At 37.8% G+C, this 20,964-nt stretch overlaps 1 protein-coding gene across 4 annotated transcripts in view; it reads left to right on the top strand.

Annotated features, from left to right (window-relative positions):
* veph1 (ventricular zone expressed PH domain-containing 1) overlaps positions 1-20,964 on the top strand; it is a 63,806-nt gene that overhangs the window by 39,307 nt on the left and 3,535 nt on the right. For 3 of the 4 annotated variants that reach the window (XM_044118434.1, XM_044118433.1, XM_044118435.1), the window contains 9 exons: positions 937-1,157; positions 1,568-1,786; positions 2,132-2,496; positions 7,276-7,415; positions 8,636-8,770; positions 13,206-13,323; positions 17,084-17,220; positions 19,925-19,978; positions 20,736-20,914. In XM_044118434.1, the coding sequence (XP_043974369.1) occupies positions 937-1,157; positions 1,568-1,786; positions 2,132-2,496; positions 7,276-7,415; positions 8,636-8,770; positions 13,206-13,323; positions 17,084-17,220; positions 19,925-19,978; positions 20,736-20,914 (1,568 nt within the window). Of the gene's footprint in view, positions 1-936; positions 1,158-1,567; positions 1,787-2,131; positions 2,497-7,275; positions 7,416-8,635; positions 8,771-13,205; positions 13,324-17,083; positions 17,221-19,924; positions 19,979-20,735; positions 20,915-20,964 lie in introns of those variants that run through there. The other variant, XM_044118436.1, reaches the window with a different exon arrangement.

Raw genomic sequence — 20,964 nt, 5'->3', positions numbered from 1 at the left:
ATCACAGCCAGAGAGAACTGTTATGTTTTTTAGCATCTGTTCTAATTACTATGGTTTCAATCTTGGTTAGCCTTTGGGCTGGAAGACAATCAAGTGTCTGCGATTCAAATATCAAACTTTCTCAGACAGGTGTGAACCGTCCCTTGAAATGACGAAGCCAGAAGCCGCTTTGCGTCAGCACTGGGCAGGTTGAACAGCAGATAAACAATAGCAGACAGAGGACGATGAAATATGAATGTTATTACAAAGACCCCTTGCTAGGAAATCACATTTTCAACAATGAAGGAGTTTATACTTTCTCAGCTTGCAGAGAGCTGGCTGCATGTGCTTGTGTTTATTATAGTTTGTCATGATTTAAGAAGAAAAGAGCAGAGCCGACCTCCAACCTGGCTGGAAGTGCAAAACTAATCGCATTTAAAATCACCTATTTAGCAAAACATATACATCCAGATCCAGTGTTTTCCCATAACACAGCAGATTCAATTTTAGAGGCACTTCAAGAAGAACAACATTAGAAAATAACCACATCACTGAATATATCTGAACAAACAAATATGTTTTTGGTAATTATGTCTGGTTATTCATTTTTTTTCTTGATCAACTCCTTTTAAATGATCTTCTAACCTCCACTGTCACTCTGGCATCTTTGAAAAGATTTTTTGACAGGTGTTATGTCATATTTATGACGGTGTCATAACAGTCTTATTCACAACCCGTCAAATAAAGTGTTACCGATTTATCTCATGCCTTTAGAGAGAGATTTCTTGTTTCTCTATGTATTCCTGAGCTATGACACTGGATGTTATAAAACCGATCTTGTTTTAAATTCAGATGTTAGTGTACATTTTCTTCAAAGATACCCTGTAATGTACCTACTTTAAAACTTTGTATGTTTGCTACCAAACAGTACTGATTTCTATTGCCCTCTTCCTTCAGACCCATGCCCACAACTCATTGGTCTACCTGGTGTCCCTCCTGGGCAGTATGGAGCACAACTTTCACCACACCTTGCTGCAGGAGATCAGAGCTCTGACTGACAGATACCCATCGTTACTGGGAGGCTGTGGGAAAGACATCTACAGAATGAGCAACTCATTCACTGCCATAGCCAGAGTGTTGGAAAGACGACTGGAGGACAAAACCACGCTTCACTGCAGGTTGGAATTAATGTGAAAACGACAGCAAGCAAAACACGGAATGTTGTTCCTAGACTGAAGAGTCTGTCTGCACTAATCAGATCATTTCTATGACCACTGAGTACAATCTTACCACATTCAGTCTTGCTAAGAATAAGTCTGAATGTGGGTGGTTCTACACACTGATTTTCTGTGTTTGCTGCGCATGGAAAGCTGGAAAAAATATTTGATGTGTGTATATTGTCATCGATTTAGCATGAAAACCACACAACAGTTTGGTTTATTATTTATAAAATGATTTTGAGTTACAAAATACACACAATAACGTGGCACCTGGAAGTAAAGAATTAAATATCAAATCAAAGAAACTGTGTGAGGAATGCACCCAAACATTTTGACAATCAGAAATGAAGAGTCTAAATCTCTTACAGGGTGGAAGAGGCATGTCCGTCTTCAGGTGGATCTCTTCCCGCTGGTCGAGGAGGAGGGACATCTGAGCAGCGACTGCAGGTGAAAGTCCAGAATTTTGACGAGAAAACACAACATGTAGGAGCGACGGAGGAGGATGGGGAGGATTCTCCTCCGCAGCAGCGACGCCACAGCCTGAGCCAAGGCGTCGAGGAGGAGAGACGGGAGATGAGATTCAACAGGTTAGTTTGTGATGGTGATGGTGCGTCAAATCATTTCTTTAAATTGGTGAACAGAGCAGGGTTCTTAGAAGACAACATAATAAAACATATATTTCTATGGAGGGTTTAGTTGCAGTAACTTAAACATTGCACACAAAGAGAATTAACTCATCTATATCTGATAAATTTGTAATTTTTGGTGACAGTATGGTCACCAAAAATCTTGCAAAAAGGGTAATGTTAAAGATGGAATTGTTAACATTATGGTTACAGAATAGCTTTGTTAAAACAATGGTAATAATTTAAGTTTAATTCATTTAAGATCGATATTTTCGTCATTATTTTAAATTTTCTGGTCTTCAACAGGTCAAAGAGTCTGGCTCTTCACATTGTGCGTTCACACTCCATCAGCTCAGATACAGGAGAGGACAGTGAAGCTCCACAGCCAGGCACAGAGAACTGCGTTTCCAATGCTCAGCCTAATCAGCCCACAGACGGCCATGAAGTCTCACCGGCAGAAAAGAAACTGACAAGTGACAACTCCCCGTCTGTCACAGCAGAGAAAAAGGAGGTGGAAAAAGCTGAGATTAAAGATCTGAACAGAGAGGAAGCAGAACAGGAGCAAGCTGACAGACTCTTCATTCATTTAAGAGACAATATGGAGGCGATCAGGGAGTTCTGCAACGACATGGTGAAGCGGATCCCGGTTCCAGAGCAGTGTGTGATTGAAGGTAAAGTGAGTGGTTCCTAATAGGTTTCCTACAACCAGACCCAGATGTGCCATGTGCTTCAAAAACGTTGATGTAGCTTAAGCTTTGCCATTTGTCAACCACAAGATTGATTTTCTAGAGATTTTATTTTGCAGGCCAAGAAAAAGGGATGCATTATTATGGAGGTGAACGAAGCTGAAAGATTTTTAATTTATTTTCTTTTACAAATGAGAATGTCAGAAATGTTGCATATTTGCCTTTATTTAGAGTAAATATTTCTGGTTTGTATTGCTGCCATTGCTGTATAGTCTAACTCCTCTTTAAACTTCCCAACAACTTTGCTGATTTATTGATCTCCATGATGCTGTCTGTTCGTTAAAATTACCCTACTTGATTTTAATGAGGTAGGGTTCATATTACATATTATCACAGAACATAATATGTTCACAGAACACATGCATTTTAGTGGCACTGGATTCTTTTTTAATTAGATTTTCTTGTTTCTCCTTTGGGAAGGAAAATCACATTAAATCCTAATAAAATAATTTGAGATTTGTCCTGTTGATTGAATCTTCACAGCTGATTTAAATGGTCCAACTAGCTCCTCTGCATGTTGTAAACTTCAGTGGAGGCCTGCTAATGAACCATCATTTGAGTCAGATGTGTTGATGGGTTAGGGTTTCAAAACCATTGACTTTGGACTCCACTGGTTTAAGATTACATGGCACATTGTTTTCCAGAAAGTACAACAGCACTGGAATGAGCTCAAGTACTTGAACAAACTGTAATGTAGCAATTATAAAAAATGATTGTGAGAAGATTTTCCAGAAGGGGGGCAGTGGAGATTTTACGTAACGTCCTGAAAATAAAAGAGTTGATAGTTACATGTGGTGACAGGTGTTGATTAATGGTGTGTTATGAAAATACCTTAGTTTCTCCTCCAACTCTTGGTCTTAGCGCAGAGGCCAGTATTGAGCTGGATAGTTGCACTTTAGACCCAATAAGACAGATTTATGTCTCACGGGTTTAAACTTTGATTTTAAAATAATATGTCCTGATTAATGATTCAAACCCTGTCCAAGCTACATATCGGTATAATAAGCCACTTCTGGCTTTTTGGCACAATCTTCAAATGTCTGGTGCATTTCTTGATCACCCAATTATTTTCTATCTTGTCTGTTGAGACACCTTCCATTGTGTATCTGACATCTGTTTTCATTTACTATGTGACCACACCAGGTAGGGTTAAGGCTCACATGATGTTCCTGTGGTTTATCTTTGTCCTTTATGCACTACCTCCTGCAGTTTGGCACCTCCTATAACTCTTTACTTTGGTATGGCTACACTTACTGTGTAATATGCAATATTCATAGATTTTTCAAAGGCTTCACATTGATTTGAAACATGTGCACATTACAGCACAGAGTAACTGAGTAGTCTTTATTTACTGGAGGAAATACAAACATCTAGATTATAGTAACTATACCGGGTCTGGATTTCTGCTTTCAGGTTATACTGCAGACCTAAAAAGTTATTATTTCAAAATCCCTAAAACTTCCTGACATACTTTTCTTGTGATCTATGTTTTTTTGCTGGCATAAAGTATAAAACGGTGTTATAGTATGATGTCTAAAAAGAGGAATTTCTTCACGTCAACTTTGCACAAAAAACATTTTAGTTGTTTAATTGGTGCCACATTTTTAAGAAGTTGAACAATAGAATCGAGTTTGTGGGTTACACCCTTGAAAAACTAGCCATATGCTCTCTGCCAACACCTAACAGCTTAATCTGTTATTTACTGTTGTTTGATATTCTTTATTGTATTCAGCAAACATGCACCTCAGTTATGAGTTGGGAAACCATAAAGAACCACAGTGGCTTGTCTCCTTTTCCTCAAGCTGTTCACTGGTTTGGTCTCAGCCTGGTTGGCCTCTGACTAGTTCATCCATCCATCCATCCATTTTCTATTCACCCTCGTCCCTAATGGGGTCGGGAGGGTTGCTAGTTTCTATCTCCAGCTACGTTCCGGGCGAGAGGCGGGGTTCACCCTGGACAGGTCGCCAGTCTGTCGCAGGGCAACACAGAGACATACAGGACAAACAACCATTCACACACACTCACACCTAGGGAGAATTTAGAGAGTTTTTGGACTGTGTGAGGAAGCCGGAGTACCTGGAAAGACGCATGCACAGGGAGAACATGCAAACTCCATGCAGAAAGACCCCAGGCCGGGAATCAAACCCAGGACCTTCTTGCTGCAAGGCAGTAGTGCTACCAACTGCGCCACTGTGCAGCCCCTCCCTCTGACTAGCCATTCTACCAAATCTCTGCATTGAAAAAGCCTCCAACGACTGCTGAACCGCCTGTAGCGTTTTAAATCAGTGTAGACAGCATTGATAATTGATTTAGCATGTATAAACTTCACATCATGTATTTTTCTTAGTTGTTAAAGTACTTGCCAGATTTTTCCTCTGCAAGTAGGAACTGTAGGGTTCAGTCTCCCATCCACCTTTAGAGGACCCAAAAAATGTCCAACACAGAAATGAACAGTTCCACTCTAAACAATGTTATTAGATATAACACATCTCTCACAAGGTAAAACGAACCCTGCAGGTGAAGGTTGTAAATGAAATTCACAGGCTTACTTAGCAACAGGAACATTTTAAAAAGTACAGATGTAAATGGAAAAAAATGGCATAAGTTAATTTGCACGTTTTACTTTGTGTTCTCAGTTTTCTACTCTATACGAAAATAAACACTTAATATGTTAAATTTCTACAAATAAAATTAACTTCCGCTACTTAAAGTAGGTGTGATGATTCATATTTGACAGAGTTACAGACATTATAGTGCTCTAATACTGTCATGCTGTTTTTCTAAAGACCTAGAAATTGTCAAAATTGTCCCAGTCTCACTCTCTGGTGTAATCAGCCAGTATGTGTAGTAGCACCACTTTAAAGTTGGCCAAAGACAACCTGTCAGAGGATACATAATCAAACGGGTGATTAACAGAGTTTTTAATTGGTTCAGTAAAAGCAGATGAGCAAATTGATGAAGAGGTGAAGATCACATGTGGAGAAACATCCACCCAGTAAGAAGTGAGTGGCATAAGAATTGCCCGTGACACTAAGCTGAAACAGATGAAGGTAATGTAATGCAAAGTATGAACAGCCATGAGTATATGGAAGCAGTTTCTGTGTGCCTGCAGACTCTCCAGCCAACACAGAGCAGAAACAAAGAGTTCAAGAGGTCCACATGAATAAAACAATGAAATGAGAAACGGCTTCGCCTCCAAATCTAATCCGCTTTCACATGTTGTCAGTCATCTTTCAGATATTTAGGGATCAGATATTTTATTGTCATTTATGTTTGATTACATTTGCTTATTTTCATTTTTCTAATCAATTTGATTCACCTAAATTAAACCTGGACTGGCATGTTTTATCCAAGCTCATCATCTTCTTTTTTATTTTTGTTTTTGCTGCAGCTTCGCAACGGGAAATTATGGGAATGTGGTATTTGACAGATGGACAGATGAGCAGATATCTTGCACTAGAAAAATGCATTTAAAAATCAGATACAGAATTCAAGTCCTAACTATTTCCAACCATGCAAACATTTCTACTCATAGGTGCAGATTTTCTGTTTAACCGTTTGCAGCAGGCGGATTCCATTAAACACACAGTAGACCCAAATATGGATGATCACGACAACCTGACACAATGATATTTTGAGTGAAAGTAAATTTTATAATCAGTTCAATTTAGTCATTGTATCTCATAGTAGCCAAGAGTGAAACAGCACCCAAAACACTTCATGCTTTCTCATACATGAAAGAAAATAAAATTAATGAAATCCTCTCTGAACTCTGGTAATCTGATGAACTCTAGAAATAAATTTCAGAGAGCATGAAACTCTAAAAACACTCTTTACTCTTACTGTGAATCTATTCTCTTAGTATTAATGACAATCGACACCGGGGCTCTCAGCCCAGCTCCTATTGGAGCTGCTCTATCAGAACTGCATCACAACTGAGGGTTTAATGTAAACAATGAAAAGAATGAGACACACAGAGTTTCATGATGATGCTGCAGCGAAAGACAACTTCATCTGGACTTGCTTGTTGGATTTACTCTGTCCACCCCTTGGTCTTTTCACTGCGTTGACCTTTTGCAATCAGGTCATGATGGTGTAATGTCAGGACTTGTAGACAAAATACACTCGCACAGAAATCAGTGAGCCAGTATGATGTTTTTGTGTGTCTTGAATAAATTCATTGACGGCGCTGACAGCCTGTTTTATGTGTCAAGGTAACAAGATTAGTTTGACCTGTATCAGTTGCATTAATAGACCACAGAAAGGTTACATCAGCTAGTTAGATCAATTGAACTTCTATTTAGCTGACAATGTTCCTCAGAATCCCATCTGTTGTTTCATTTTATTTTTCTTTGTGAGCCCACAGGATTTCTCTGCAGTGTCAAAATATGTGCTTTTTCCCTGAATGTTTTGGGAGGCGATGGTAGAAGGAAAGGACTTTTTATGATGATTTAGATGTGGTGTAATTCTTGGGTATAATTCCCATAACTCTGTTACCGAGCGGAGCTGTTGATGTTTAGCATTCAGAGAAGTATAAACACGAGGAGAAAGATGTTTAAATAGAAAATATCTGCAAACGTTTACATACTGCTGTCCAGTTCTTCCAGTGTTTTCTTATTACCATGACCAATAAGATTGTGAATGTATATATCTGCTGCAATTTTTTAAAATTTGTTGTTGACATTTGGTGTCTTTTTGTAACAGATTCGAATCGAGGCTGCGTGGCCAAGCTCTCGTTCTCCTGTCCCCTGAAGGGCTTCTACTGCCTGTACGCCAAATCCAGTTTCCTCCTGACCAGCCAACAGCCTCACCTTTGGATTCACATCATGCTGCTGCATCTACAGGTGCAGCCAAGTCACCAGTCTGTATATATCACTACACTCTCTGTTTAAAACAGAAAATTGAACTGGATTCAAATTCATTTTACCAGGATGTTTATTCAAAGTAAAAAAGAAATACATTCGCACCACAAAACAAAAAGGTATCAGACTGTCGACCCCGTTAGTCAACAGAACAGTGATAAGAGTTAAAACACTTAAAAAATGAAGAGAGGGTGAGAGGAAACCACATGTACATGCACACAGTGAGCAATCCCAGGAAATGGCTAAAAGAAAATAGCAAGAGTGAAATTTAAATGTAATCATTAAAAAACAACTGGATTTGTTACAATGATTATGTGCAGTGAGTACGATGGTGAAACTATCTCTAAACTGTATAACTGCAGAACTGCAGTCATTTTTTTGTGAATTATGATATTTTGATGAAAGATTAATTTATTTCCAGACATTTTGTTGATCTGTATCTAGTGCCGAAGGTGTCAGTAGAAGTTAGTGATTTGATTTGGTGATTTAACAACTCTTTCAAACTCTTTGTTGAGAGTGAAATTAAAACTTTCTTTCTGGGATATTGCAGCTCTTACTTACAGCTCATAATATTGACTTGCCATAACTGCAGGAAACTACTCCCAACAGGCTAAACATGCCTTCACCCAGTTAAAATTCATCATTTAAATTTATCACCATAAATATTAGAGGTTTGCATTTGTCCTAAGATATGTCAAGCATCCGTTTTTTTGAGTTTTTTGGTTCATCTCTATTTGATGACTGTTGTCTTATACTGCTGAATTAAAAAGTCCACACATGCCTGGTGAAATGCCAGGTTTTTGTGAAAATTAGACCACAATGAGTAATGATAAATAAAGTACATTTAATGTGTGATACATCATTGTAATCCAGCTAAAAAATGAACAAACAAATAATTGGTTTTGAGAAAAATAGAAAATCTGCAACAGCTTGTTTGTGTAAGCTTGTACTTTTTAGTGTCACGTTTTGACTCTGCAACCTTTCGTTCATGACCGTGTGGTTTGGCTCAGCAACAAAAATGGGCTGCAAACAACTAATAAAAATTAATGTCCTTGTTTGTGTTCATAAGTTTGGAGAATAAAGCTGACATTGTTGTGATTTTTCTATCACAAAAACTTGCCATCTGAAAAAGGTGTGGGTCAAATTTATTTTATGCACTGTAGGTTTTTCCTTGTGTTTAATTTTGTATCCGGTTTCAACAGAGTAAGTCAAGTGCCACTCTGTGCAGTAGAGACAAAAGTGTCGAAAGATTAGCTTCACTTTGGGAGAAGACGCAGCTTAAAGGATCACACAGCTTTTCCATGGCCATGACACAACAATCCACCCCACAAAGAAAGGTAAACTTCTATCTATCTATCTATCTATCTATCTATCTATCTATCTATCTATCTATCTATCTATCTATCTATCTATCTATCTATCTATCTATCTATCTATCTATCTATCTATCTATCTATCTATCTATCTATCTATCTATCTATCTATCTATCTATCTATCTATCTATCTATCTATCTATCTATCTATCTATCTATCTATCTATCTATCTATCTATCTATCTATCTATCTATCTATCTATCTATCTATCTATCTATCTATCTATCTATCTATCTATCTATCTATCTATCTATCTATCTATCTATCTATCTATCTATCTATCTATCTATCTATCTATCTATCTATCTAAGGTGTGTACAAACTTTTGGTCTGTACTATATATATATATATATAGGTGTGTGTGTGTGTGTGTGCATGTATATGTGTGTCTATATACAAATATATAGACACACATACACACATATAGTGTGTGTGTGTGCTGTGTGTTCCCAGCAGTGGGACTGATATCATCATCACAAAGTGTGAACGTCACTTGTATTTACATTTTGACTCCGGTAAATAGACATTTCTTTATACAAGTCCTCGCCTCGCTCTCAGTCGTCTTTATCATGTCTGTTTGTGTTGTGCCAGCTCAAAGTCAAGCCACACAGAGAAGTTGTGTGTTTCAGTATATGTGTAGTTTTTTACTATGCGTTTGTTATCCTGTGGTAGAGGGAGGCTCTTTTTGAAAATGTCACAACGTCAGAAGTCATTACTAAATGATTACAGCTACAAAGAAACCACATCTGTCCTTTCTCTCACTTTAATATACAGTTTCGGTGCAACCAGCTTAGGTTGGGATATGAACCCTGAAGTTACTCACACATGTGTCCAACTTCCCTGACCAGAGAAAAGCATCGCAATGTCTTCAGTGTCATATCAAAGACAATGCAAGGATTACGCTATTTAGCTTAAGGAGGCTTTTAAACTTGTACCACATGTCCAGCATGGAGGTGGTAGCATCATGCTGAGGGTCTTTTGTCCTACTTGCGGTCCCAGTGCATTATTCAAGATGAACAGAACTGAATGTCTGAAGAGGACCTTGATCTCAAATGCACTTCAGAACCAATTTTTGAAAAGCATCTTTAGTTCGTGGCACAGATTGGTAACCAGAAACACGTTCGGTGCAAAGAACAGGAAGAATTGGCTGTGGCTAAATCCCTGTTTATTTCTTTAAAATCAGTGTGGCCTCTCTTTCTCTGGGAGCAGAAAACAGCCAAAAAGAAGACAAGATTTAACAAGAGAGAGGAAGGAAGAAGGTCACAACCTTTCTCTGAATCTATATGCACAGCATTTCCTCTTCACCCCCCATCTTTCCTCCCCAATCAGGTTCACAGTTTCTCTCCAGGACCAGAGAGCCAATCAGAACCATATGTCGGACACATATATATATAAGGCAGAAAAGGTTAGCAATTACATCTGTATCAGCAGGGAGATTTAAAGGGAGGCTGCAAAGCTTTATGGTGCTTCTGTGATTTAAGAGGGGACTTATGTTTGGCTTCTGACAACTCATTTTAAGCAGTTTTATGGTCCAGAGAACACAGAAAGCTGGTGGAAGACAAAATGAGAAACATGAAGGGAGGTAAAGACAACAAGACGGAGAGCTGGTGATGGATTGGAGAAGACAAGAGGCACGGAAAAGGAGGACGTGATGGAGATAGAGTAATAATTAAAACTGCAATAGATCTTTTGTTTGCATGACTTTAAGCACAAGAAAATCTAAAGGAAAAAATAAATGAATGGAATAAGAGGTAAGAAACAGGAGGAGACTGAAGGGAGAAGGGGTACTCTTATTTGACCTTTTGTTTCCTTGGTTTGTTTGTCCGTGGTAGAGGAAAAATGGGTGGAAAGTGGGTTACATGGTGATAAAGACTGAGCTCAAGCTGATTAGATAAAGATGTTTAGGGACACGCAATCCCTCCATGTGCCCTTTAAAAAACCTTTTAGTGTCTGGATTCCTGACTGTATATGAAATCTAAATGTCCAAGGAGGCAGAAATGAAGCCTGTTTCTCATTTGAGTTCCTCTCATCAGTTTCAGATAAACTTATGTGATCTCACAAATTCAGCTTGAAGAAAAAAAACAAAACTAAATACTTCCATCTAAGTACTTCCAAGATTTGTGCATGTCCGAAACATGTACATAAAGTAAACATGAGGATATGGTTCATAAATGGTATCGAAGTTTATTTGTGCTGAATCAGGGCAGCACGTGCTAATTTTTTTGGAAGTACTTACAGTTTTTTTAATCTTTATTTAGAAGTAATTCTAACACAAAGTTAAAGAGTGGATGGAGGCCGACAGATGTAGACGAGGCGCCGCAGGGAAAGGAGACATCGTGTTTGTTGCTTCTTTATGTCTTTATTAGAATGATTTATCTTTCTTCCCTGATGAATCAAAAATGTTGTGTTCTTTCACAGCTCATATTTGTCACGCAGGATCTTTGAAGTTTATTCTAACAATACAGTGATCTGGCATGCTGTGTTGCTTAACTTTATTCCAGTAGTGGGTACAGAAGTAAATGAGTGCCATCTTGCTCATTTGCTGTTGTGAAATAATTCATTCCTAAATGTTTTCTGTTGCAAATTTATGTTCCAATTTTGCATTCTTGGTCAGTTTCTGGCTGACACATTGTTTTAACTACAAACTAGAAACAATAATCAAGTTTTTTTTATTATTATTCAAACTTGTAAGCGCTATAAAACCGTGCATCTTCTTAATGATTAATCTTTTACCATTTAAAGAACCGAGTTGCAAGGTGTTTTGTTCCTTGCCAAAAGTGTGTCTGGGAATGTATATCCTGATTCTATGATTGCTGTTATTAAATCAGGATTTCTCCTGGCTTTAAAGAAGACAGCTTGCATAATAAAATATGAGCATGTGTTTACGTGACCTTCAACCTTCTGGTTTGTGTACAACTTTCTTTTAAAGTTCAGTCATTGAAATAATAATTGTGCTCTACTCCTTGATATAAAGGCGGAAGTAATAAACATTATATTATAGAATTTGAGGTATTGAAAAGAGTGGAAGCTCAAAATGTCTGACTTAAAAAATAAATAGCCTTTTTGTTCATTTAATATTTAAAATGTGAAAGAAAAAAAACTGCTTTCCCAACTCTGTTTCCTGTTCTGTTTTCTAAAAGAGAAAATCATGAAATGTCAAAGTCATGAATGGTATCTCACAGAAGATAACATATTCCAGATTTTCTGTGATGCTACATGCTAGTAATGCTGTTTATTTTTTATTGACTTGAAACCCAGCTTCAGAGTTGTTCTCTTCAGTGTCTCAAACTGCATTCCTCAAGGGCAAAGCCCTGCATCTTTTAGATGTGTTGCTTGGCCTGCACACTTGAATTAAGTGGTGAAATCGCATCACTAGCCTGCAGTCGGCTCTTCTGATGAGCTAATATTGGAGCCAGGTGTGCTGAAGCAGAGACACGTAAAAATCTGGAGGACATCGGCCGTTGAGGAATGCAGCTTGAGAGCCATGCGGTAGAATCAGTAGGGTAGTAAATTTACTACTTTGACTGTCAAAGAATCAATTAGGGATGCCCAATCCAGATTTTTATCCTCAAAATAAATCCAAGTCATTTAAGAACGTGACTCTGTTATTTTGTTAATGTTCAGATAATAAGTTCTATTAATGTTTGTATTTCCTTTTAATTACTGGAACGCACTTTGTATTGCCTTGCTGCTGAAAATGTGCTATATAAATAAAATTACCTTCAATGTGCTATAAACTCAGTCACCTTGAAGTGCAGTAAAAAAAAATGCTGAATTTCATCAGACGTAACTCACTCACCAATAACCTTCCATTTGCTGCACTCCCTCATATTTGCCTTTATATTTTTCCTTTTCCAGGCAGTGACTGATCATTTCTCCCAGCAGGAGTTTCTGCTGGGAGAAATGATCAGTCTGGTCTCTGTTTGATTTCCAGAAGGTCTACAGTCACTCTCACTGTCATAGCACATTCATGGTCTGACCTCTCAGATGCCTGTTTTATCCTCACATGGTTTATCTGCGTCCACAATCAGACCTCCATTGGTTATTTAGGGAGGTCTGATAGCAAAAAAGAGGGAGCTCTGTTATAACTCTGTGTGTGTTTAACATTTATCACTTTGTAAGGCCCGTTTTTCCAACAAACGCCATGTAGTGAGGACCTACTGCTTCTCATAGGTCCCAAAATCATAAGAAGAGTACAAGAAGAAGTCCTGTTCTGTTCTGGGTTAGGTTTAGAGTCAGGCCTGTACTGGTAACAGTTACATTTGGGGTAAAGATCAGGGTTAGGCTAAAGAAATTAATGAAAAATTTATAAAAGTCAATCCAAAGTCTTTGTGACGATGGAAAGCAAACACATAAAACTGACATATAAAACCTGTTTTCTCATTTTTCATCTCAAGGACCTGGACAACCTTCACATCCAGCTGGAGGAGGTGCGCTTCTTTGACCTGTTTGGGTTCAGCGAAGAGGAGAGGGGCTGGCTTTGCTTCATGTGTAACAACCCTGAGAAGGCCACAGGTGAACACACACACACACACACAGGCACACACACACACACACATACACCAAAGCAGAAAGGATGGAAATTTTAAAAACCCAAAAAACTGAGGCCGCTCTTGGAGCAGTTCTTGCTCGTTCATGTCAAATTGCTCCCCTTATCTTGCTCACCATGTTCTGCTGTCTTCCCTAAATCAAGCACAGGTTTTTGAGAGAGCAGTTTCTCATTTCTTGTCATCTCACCGCCAGCCTTGGGTAAAGATGTTTCTCAGTAAGATGTTTTCACTCAACATTTCTGAAAGGAAACCAATCTTTTCTCAACGATGCTGTGGAAAGTTGAACCGAGTGACTGCCGGGTTGATTTTGTTGCTGTTCAAGGTCACTGACAGTAGGCACTTTCTGCCTTCATGTTTTTTTAAATACTCTTACATAAAAATGTAAATTTAACTTCATTTCTTATTTTGTTTCCACTATACAGTAGTGCACTAATTTGTGTTATGAAATAAAATCCCAATAAAATACATTCAATTTTCTGGCTTGAAGACAATAAACTGTTCAACAAATAATAAGTTGAGAAAATTATCAAAGAATACAATATGATTCTTCTCTGTAAGGTTATTTAAGTCACTTTGAATCTACTTTATTGGATATATGTGTTTTGGCACCATTCTAGATCTATCAATATGCTATTGTACATAACTCATGTAACATCTCCTTGTTTCTCCACTCAGATACAGAAAGCACACAGTATGTTTAGATGATTGACATAATAATAAAATGATAGGCTGTGTGATTTTTATCAGTCTTTTACAGTAGAAAACTCACAACAGTAAATTATGAGCTTAAAATCATTTAACATAGTTACATAAGAAGATGAAGAAGGCCTATTACGATGGATGCTATTAAAGAGGAGGGTGGGAATACTCAGGGAAAGAACTGGATCGTCACTAATGAGTTGCTTTAAGCCTTTATAACATACATTGCTCTGATGTTTGATGGCTGCTAATGAGAAGCCAGAAAACAGGAACTGCCTGAGGAGAGATAGCAATAACTATTTCAGCCTGTCTGCTTGATCTCACCTATATATTGCTGCAGAAGTTGTCATATTTACAGCCCAGTAAAAGAATAAATAAATCCAGTTTGTGTAGTAAACTGAGAAAGGAACGTGATCTACATATAGAGTAGACTCAAGGTGCTTTAAGGTTGTAGGATTTTACTTTAGTTCACTGAAGATTGACATCAATACCTCATAGAGTCCAGATGAGGGTTTGTGTAATGGAGACTGAGGGTTTTATTACCTGAAATGTGATTTTTGATATTGTGTGACATATGACTGAGATGCAGAACAAATGGTTGGGTTATTTAAGTTAAGTTGTTTGGTTGTGTTCAGACATTTAGAAGTAGTGGGATCGGTCATTCTTCCTGTACAAAAAGAAAGCAGTTACGACTGTTAATGTGAGTTTTTATTATATTTCTGTCGGTTTAACAAAACAACTGTGTTGGTGCATAAGAGGAGCAAACACTCAGCTCTTCCTGGTTTGTCTCCTCAGCAGGGTGGACCAGTAAAAGACAGAGACATGTTCCAGATGCTGCACAAAGGGTTAGCGCTCAGATAAGCTGATGTCATGAAGTCATTATTTTTGATTGATCTTTGATCAGCTTTATACAAAATGCAGCTAATTGTTTGTGGTGTGTGATGGTGTTGGTGTACACATGATCAGCAGTACAGAAATAAATCCACTTCCATCTTCATTTTATTGTCATGCGGTTCCACTATGTAGCCAACATAGTGGATATCTTTCAAATATCTTTCAAACATCGGATTGAAGTCAGTCAGTCTGCTATGGATCTGTGGCACTTGGTGGACACGTCTGTGTCTGTGTGTACTCAGTGTAATCTGTCATGACTCCAGAGCAGAAATAAATCAGATAGCTGTTACAAAACATGAGGGGAAAAATTTAGCATTTTGAAATTCCTCAGTTTATGAAGAGCACTTGAATTGCACTATTTATTAACCATGTTTCAGAGTTTGTATTATTATATCTTGCAATTATTACTCTTTGCATAATTAATAATAAATGTACCTCAAAATATTTATGTACATAGATATACATATGAATAATGGCGATAATATAAACTAAATGCCTTTGCCTAATTGTTTTCAGCTTCAAAACGAACAATGTATTTAGTGTCAGGTTGTATATATTAGTATTTATGCCGTCACACATGTGGATTTGTATTTACAAAGCTGAAGGTTCATTTGGCACAATCAGTGCTTAGTCTCCTGTTAAGACACAATAACGAGTCCCTGGAAGCAAACTGGTCTGATCTAGCCAACTTCTCAGAGTCCGAGGTTTCATTGACAAACTAACTCTGAGTTTTTCCAGAATCAATACCAAACACTCTCCAGGTTTGGAGGAAACTTTCAAGTATGATTAAGTTTAATCCCATGAAACAAAGCGGACTTTTTTCTGCATTTAATCTTTAATTCTGCAATCACTCCTGATTATTAAATTTTTTTTTTCCTCTCTTCTGTGTTTATTTCAGCTGGCAAGATCGCTGCACAAACATTCAATCATCAGAAACCTAAGTAGACCGAAGGCACATCCTGCTCTCTAACAGAAATAATCTGCATGTCCTTTGATACAGCTTCACTTAACTAAGGTCGAACAAAAGGGCATAGTTATTGTTGCAGAAAACAAAAACAGCAAATCAGGAAAAAAAAAGAAAATTAACAAAAGGGAATTTTGATTAAATGATTTAATCAGATTGATCAGAAAGACAGAAAACTTCATCACTGATCCATGTAGCAGCTGCTATCGATCAGCAGCTCTTGAAATCTGTTCTGTGAATTGGTTTTTTTCACCAATTGGTGAGGTGAATTTCTTTCCACTATAAAAACTGCAGCAGAACCAGCATTTCCTGCAACTTCCTCATATTTATGATATCTGCTGCTGACTTTAATCTACTGGAATATCTCTGAAGTGTACATTAATGATTGGTGTGGAGTGTGTGTGCTTGTGGATGTATAGTATGCAGGCAGATTGTAGATTGCATCAGAGGCTAAATATAGCTGAACGCTTTCACTTATATTGTGAAAACATGCTGTTGGTCAGCTGACGTGAGCTGAGACGTTGAACACCAAAGCAGGGGAGAAGCTGCTTGCAACAGATACTTTACTATATTGTTATGGGGGATGGAGGAGTTCATTGATAAGGTTATCTTGGCCTTCAACAGTTTTTTTTTTTTGGATGTCATTGAAACAGAATGTAGTGGAAAAATATCCATTAGTTTCATCACTCAGATATGTAGATGAAAACTGTCCCAAAGTTAAGATAGTTTAGAGCAAAAAGTCATGAGAACTGATTGCTGCAACAATGAGATTAAGTAACGGTTGTCATGTGTCGTGTGTCCCAGAGTTCAACTTATTTTATTTGCATATTTTTTATCTGTTTTAAGATGCTCTAAGTATTGTGAGTGAGTTGAAATGCTTGACTATTCATGTTTAGCAGATATTTAGCAAGTATCTTCATTTATTTATTATTAAAGCCTTGGTGCTTTGATTGTGAATCCATTTAAAATCACCTCAAAAACACATTTTCGATGGGAGTTCTTGAACTTTGACTGTTTATTCCTGATAGATTCTAATGTTTGCTTTCACTTTTTAAGCAGTAAAGTGAAAATAAAAATATCTTTGATGTCTTTTTGTAAAACATGGATTGTTTTTTTTTAATCCCATTTTCTCCAAAGTCTTTTGGTCTGTGTTTGTGTGACCCTTTAGTCGTGAACCAGGAAGGACAACCTCTGATCGAAGGGAAGCTGAAGGAGAAACAGGTCCGCTGGAAGTTCATCAAGCGCTGGAAGACCCGCTATTACACCTTGGCAGGGAACCAGCTCCTCTTCCGCCGGGGAAAATCTGTACGTAGGCAGTGAAAACGCAAAAACAAAAAAAGGATAAATATGTATATACACACGTACTTCCTGTTTCTTGCATCTCAGTGTTGAAACAATGTTCCGTGTCATTTGGATTATTATGAAACTGTATAACAGTAAAAATCCCAACTCTTGAAAAGTTAAGTTGTCCCTCTGGAGCATGAGGTGAATCTGGCTGAAGCAAACTTTGGCCCACTTTGGAAAGTTTAGGGTGGAACTTCCGAGGCATGAGTCAATGACACCTTTCTCAACTTCGATCTGATATCCTTATTCAGAAGGATCTAGATTTGTACACCACATTGTGCTTGACTGAGTGACTAATCCCCCATGATTGGAAAGGGCAGAGTGGAAATAAAAATGAGCTGTTTTCTATTTAAAAAGAAAATAAACTACCATTCCTGACCAGAAAAATCAACCAAAAAACCAGGATGGTTGATTGGCAACAGTGAACTAATAGTTTTTTATAGAATGAAATCTGATCTTATAAAATGTTTTCACTCGGCTTGTTGCGTTATATGCATCCCAGTTTTCAGTTTACGCAGTCCACATTGGGAGACATTAGTGACCTATGGGTGTCACATGTTTGCAGTCAAAATACTCAAGTTTGGCTCAAAATAACGATTCAGCATCTGTAAAACATAAGCAGGAACAGGACCGATGTTTTTTTGTTTTTTTCTCTCTCTTTACCTCCCACATTAAACAATAGTCTTTGTGCTGCCGTCCAGATGTTGAAGGATTCTGTTTTGCAGCAGCAGCCGCACGTTGAGAGGACTGACTGTCTTTGTTCTCGGAGCTCAGCTTGCCTCTGCCAGTGTGTTCTGGAGGTGGTTGGTTTGTTGTGAAATGTTTTTTCCTCAAATGAAAAGGGAAGACCTTTCTTTGCCAATTACAGAAAAATTGTGAAATCTCCTAAACATCCATGCAAAAGGGAGCTACTGCAAAAAGTGAAATTAGATTTTCAGCTTACGTAGGTTTATGATAACGACAACTTCAAACACCAATATATTTTTACTTCATACAACTATCAATGTCAATGTATTGTACTGGGATTTCATGCAGTAGCTAAGATACATCAAATCTGTTTCAGTCTCTATCAAGTTGAACTTCAGAATTTATTCGTATTCACCATCAATCCTCATCCTCAGCTTTAAACAGATTCTGTGCTCTAGATGAATGAAAGCATTTCCTCAGTATGGATGCCACCATCGCTATGTTTCATCCTGCAGATGCTCTGTCCAGGGCAGAGTTAGTTTTCTGACATAATATGGATAAAACTATGTTGATAATCCTCCATAAACACCTGATTAGTGAGATATTTATGGATCTCTGCAGCTCCTCCAAAGTTATCATAGACATCTTGATCAATGCTCTTCTAAACCAACACATCAGCTCAGTAGATGCTCTATTGAATTAAATGCTGGATCTCACTTAGGGGTATCTTATTAAATGGCGTTTGACTGCATAGGCACGTCAGATCTTTTATATTTGCAAAATAAATTTTAAAACAACCTTGCAGTTATTTGTCATATTGTGTTGGTCTAACACCTTAAGATCCCCATAAACACATTTTTGGCTGGAATGTGACAAAATATATATTTTTAAAAAGTTACATGGTTATAGAAATAAGTTTGTAAGACAAAATAATAATTATTCAGTAGTTAATGGGTGGCTAAACAGAAAGAGCTTCACACTTATACAGATTAATGTTTGCTGACTCTTTGCATAAAAATAAAAGTGCTGAATTGAATCCCTGGAGTTCAGTTGGACACATATCAAAGTTTTCCTCATGTATGAATGCAGATACTATTAAACAAAGTTTAAGTTCTAATCAAAAAGATGTATTTATCCTTGCACTGTTTAATTAGGACCAGACAGGAACCGGAGCCAAACCCCAGGCTAACCTGAACCACAGTTTGGCAAGTCCTGCTGTTCAGGGACAGATGGAAATATCATAGCATCAATATCATAATTACTAAAAGGATCTTTATATTCCCTCATGTAGAAAATGCCAAAAGCACAACTGTCATTGTTGTGAAACAACTTTTTTGCATTATTTCTATGGCTATGATGTCATGAATGTCAATTTCTGATGCTACAGGGAGCCATTAGCTTTTATTATTGAGACAATATGACACCAGGTTGGAGAAGGTATTTTAATATAGTTCACACTTTTTTTGTTGTTGTTTTGTGGTTTGCAAATGAAAAGCTCCATACATGCACCTAAGGAACAACGTCATGGAGACAAAAACAAGAAATGTGTGACTATTAAGAACGGTCAGTAAGCCAAACAGAGGCCGTCATTGAATGAGTAAATAAATAATGCAAAAGGTTGTTTAGATCCTTACTGGGGCATTCTGTGGACTCCTGCGGTGGACTTTGCTTCACGCTGTGGTTGCAGCCACATAATTAACGATGGTGTAAGAGTACATGGTTCTGACTCCTCTACACCACCCACATTTGGACTGATCAGGGGTGAGCGAGACAGACTTTTCTTTTCCTGCCCTAGAAAAGAACAAAGTGGAGTTGTTCTGCTTTGACATGGTTCATTCTGTGGTAGATTTCACTGGCAAAAATTGGTTGCAAACAGCATTGTGCTTCTTTATTCAAGGGTTTTCATTAGGCATTGTGATGCTAAAATCACGCAGGATATTTACAGAAAAAGGTAATGAACTCTTTGTCTTATTTACAGAAAGATGAGCTGGATGACATCCCCATAGAGCTGAGCAAAGTGCAGAGTGTCAAGGTGACTAATCCCAGGGATTCCTTAATCCTCACTGCTCCAACTTTAGCTAACGTTTACCCTGATTGTATTGGTGTACAGCAAGTTACAAAACATTCATCAAGTTTCTGTGATTTCTTTATTAATGTCTTAATGTGTTTAGGTGTGTTTATCTGCTGGAAAGGTAACCTCTGCCCCAGCTTCAGCAAAACCTACACAGAGCTTTTTGATTGTGTAAATATCTAAGAATAAAGAAAATGTTGTTTGCATTTGCATTATCCTCTAGAAGGTTTTCTTCCAGGATTGCTCTGATTTTACTCACCAATTTGTCATCACATCAATTCTGTCCAGCTTTACAATTGATGCTGAAAAGACTTGACATATACCTTTTCTATTTTCTGATGCCAAGTTACATAGTTCTCCTTGAGATCCCCTAAGCTTTATACCTTTTACAACCAGACCCTACTTAAAACTTTGTCGCAGTTTTGTGAACTACTTTATGTTGGTCTGTCATGAAACCCAACCAATTAAATTGAGGTTTGTGGTTGTAACTTGACGACCTGTAAAAACGTTTCTGCTAATGTTTTGTGGACCAAATTATTCCCAATAAAGGCTTTAATAGTGTAAGTAGGTGTGTTTTATCCTAAAATACTTTTAAGCTACAAACAAATCTACACCAAGCTAAATGATGTGAATTACAAAAGTGATAGCAGCTGCTTTGCTGAGCATAGAGATGTTTTTCTTTTCTCTTTTCATTCCTGATCTTCCGTTGTTTTCATAGGTAGTAGCAAAGAAACGCCGGGATCGGGGTCTGCCAAGGGCCTTCGAGATCTTCACAGACAACAAGACATACGTGCTGAAAGCTGAGGATGAGAAACACGCTGAGGAGTGGCTGCAGTGCATCAGTGTAGCCATGGCTCAGGCCAGAGAGAGGGAGAACAGAGAGGCCACCACCTACCTGTGAGAACCGATCCAACACAGATACTGACTTTGATGTGAATCATTAGTAT

The sequence above is a fragment of the Gambusia affinis genome, linkage group LG06, assembly GCF_019740435.1.
Source record: "Gambusia affinis linkage group LG06, SWU_Gaff_1.0, whole genome shotgun sequence".
Classification (NCBI taxonomy): domain Eukaryota; kingdom Metazoa; phylum Chordata; class Actinopteri; order Cyprinodontiformes; family Poeciliidae; genus Gambusia; species Gambusia affinis.
Note: the sequence above shows the minus strand (reverse complement) of the source record. Positions and strands in the feature narration are given on the sequence as shown.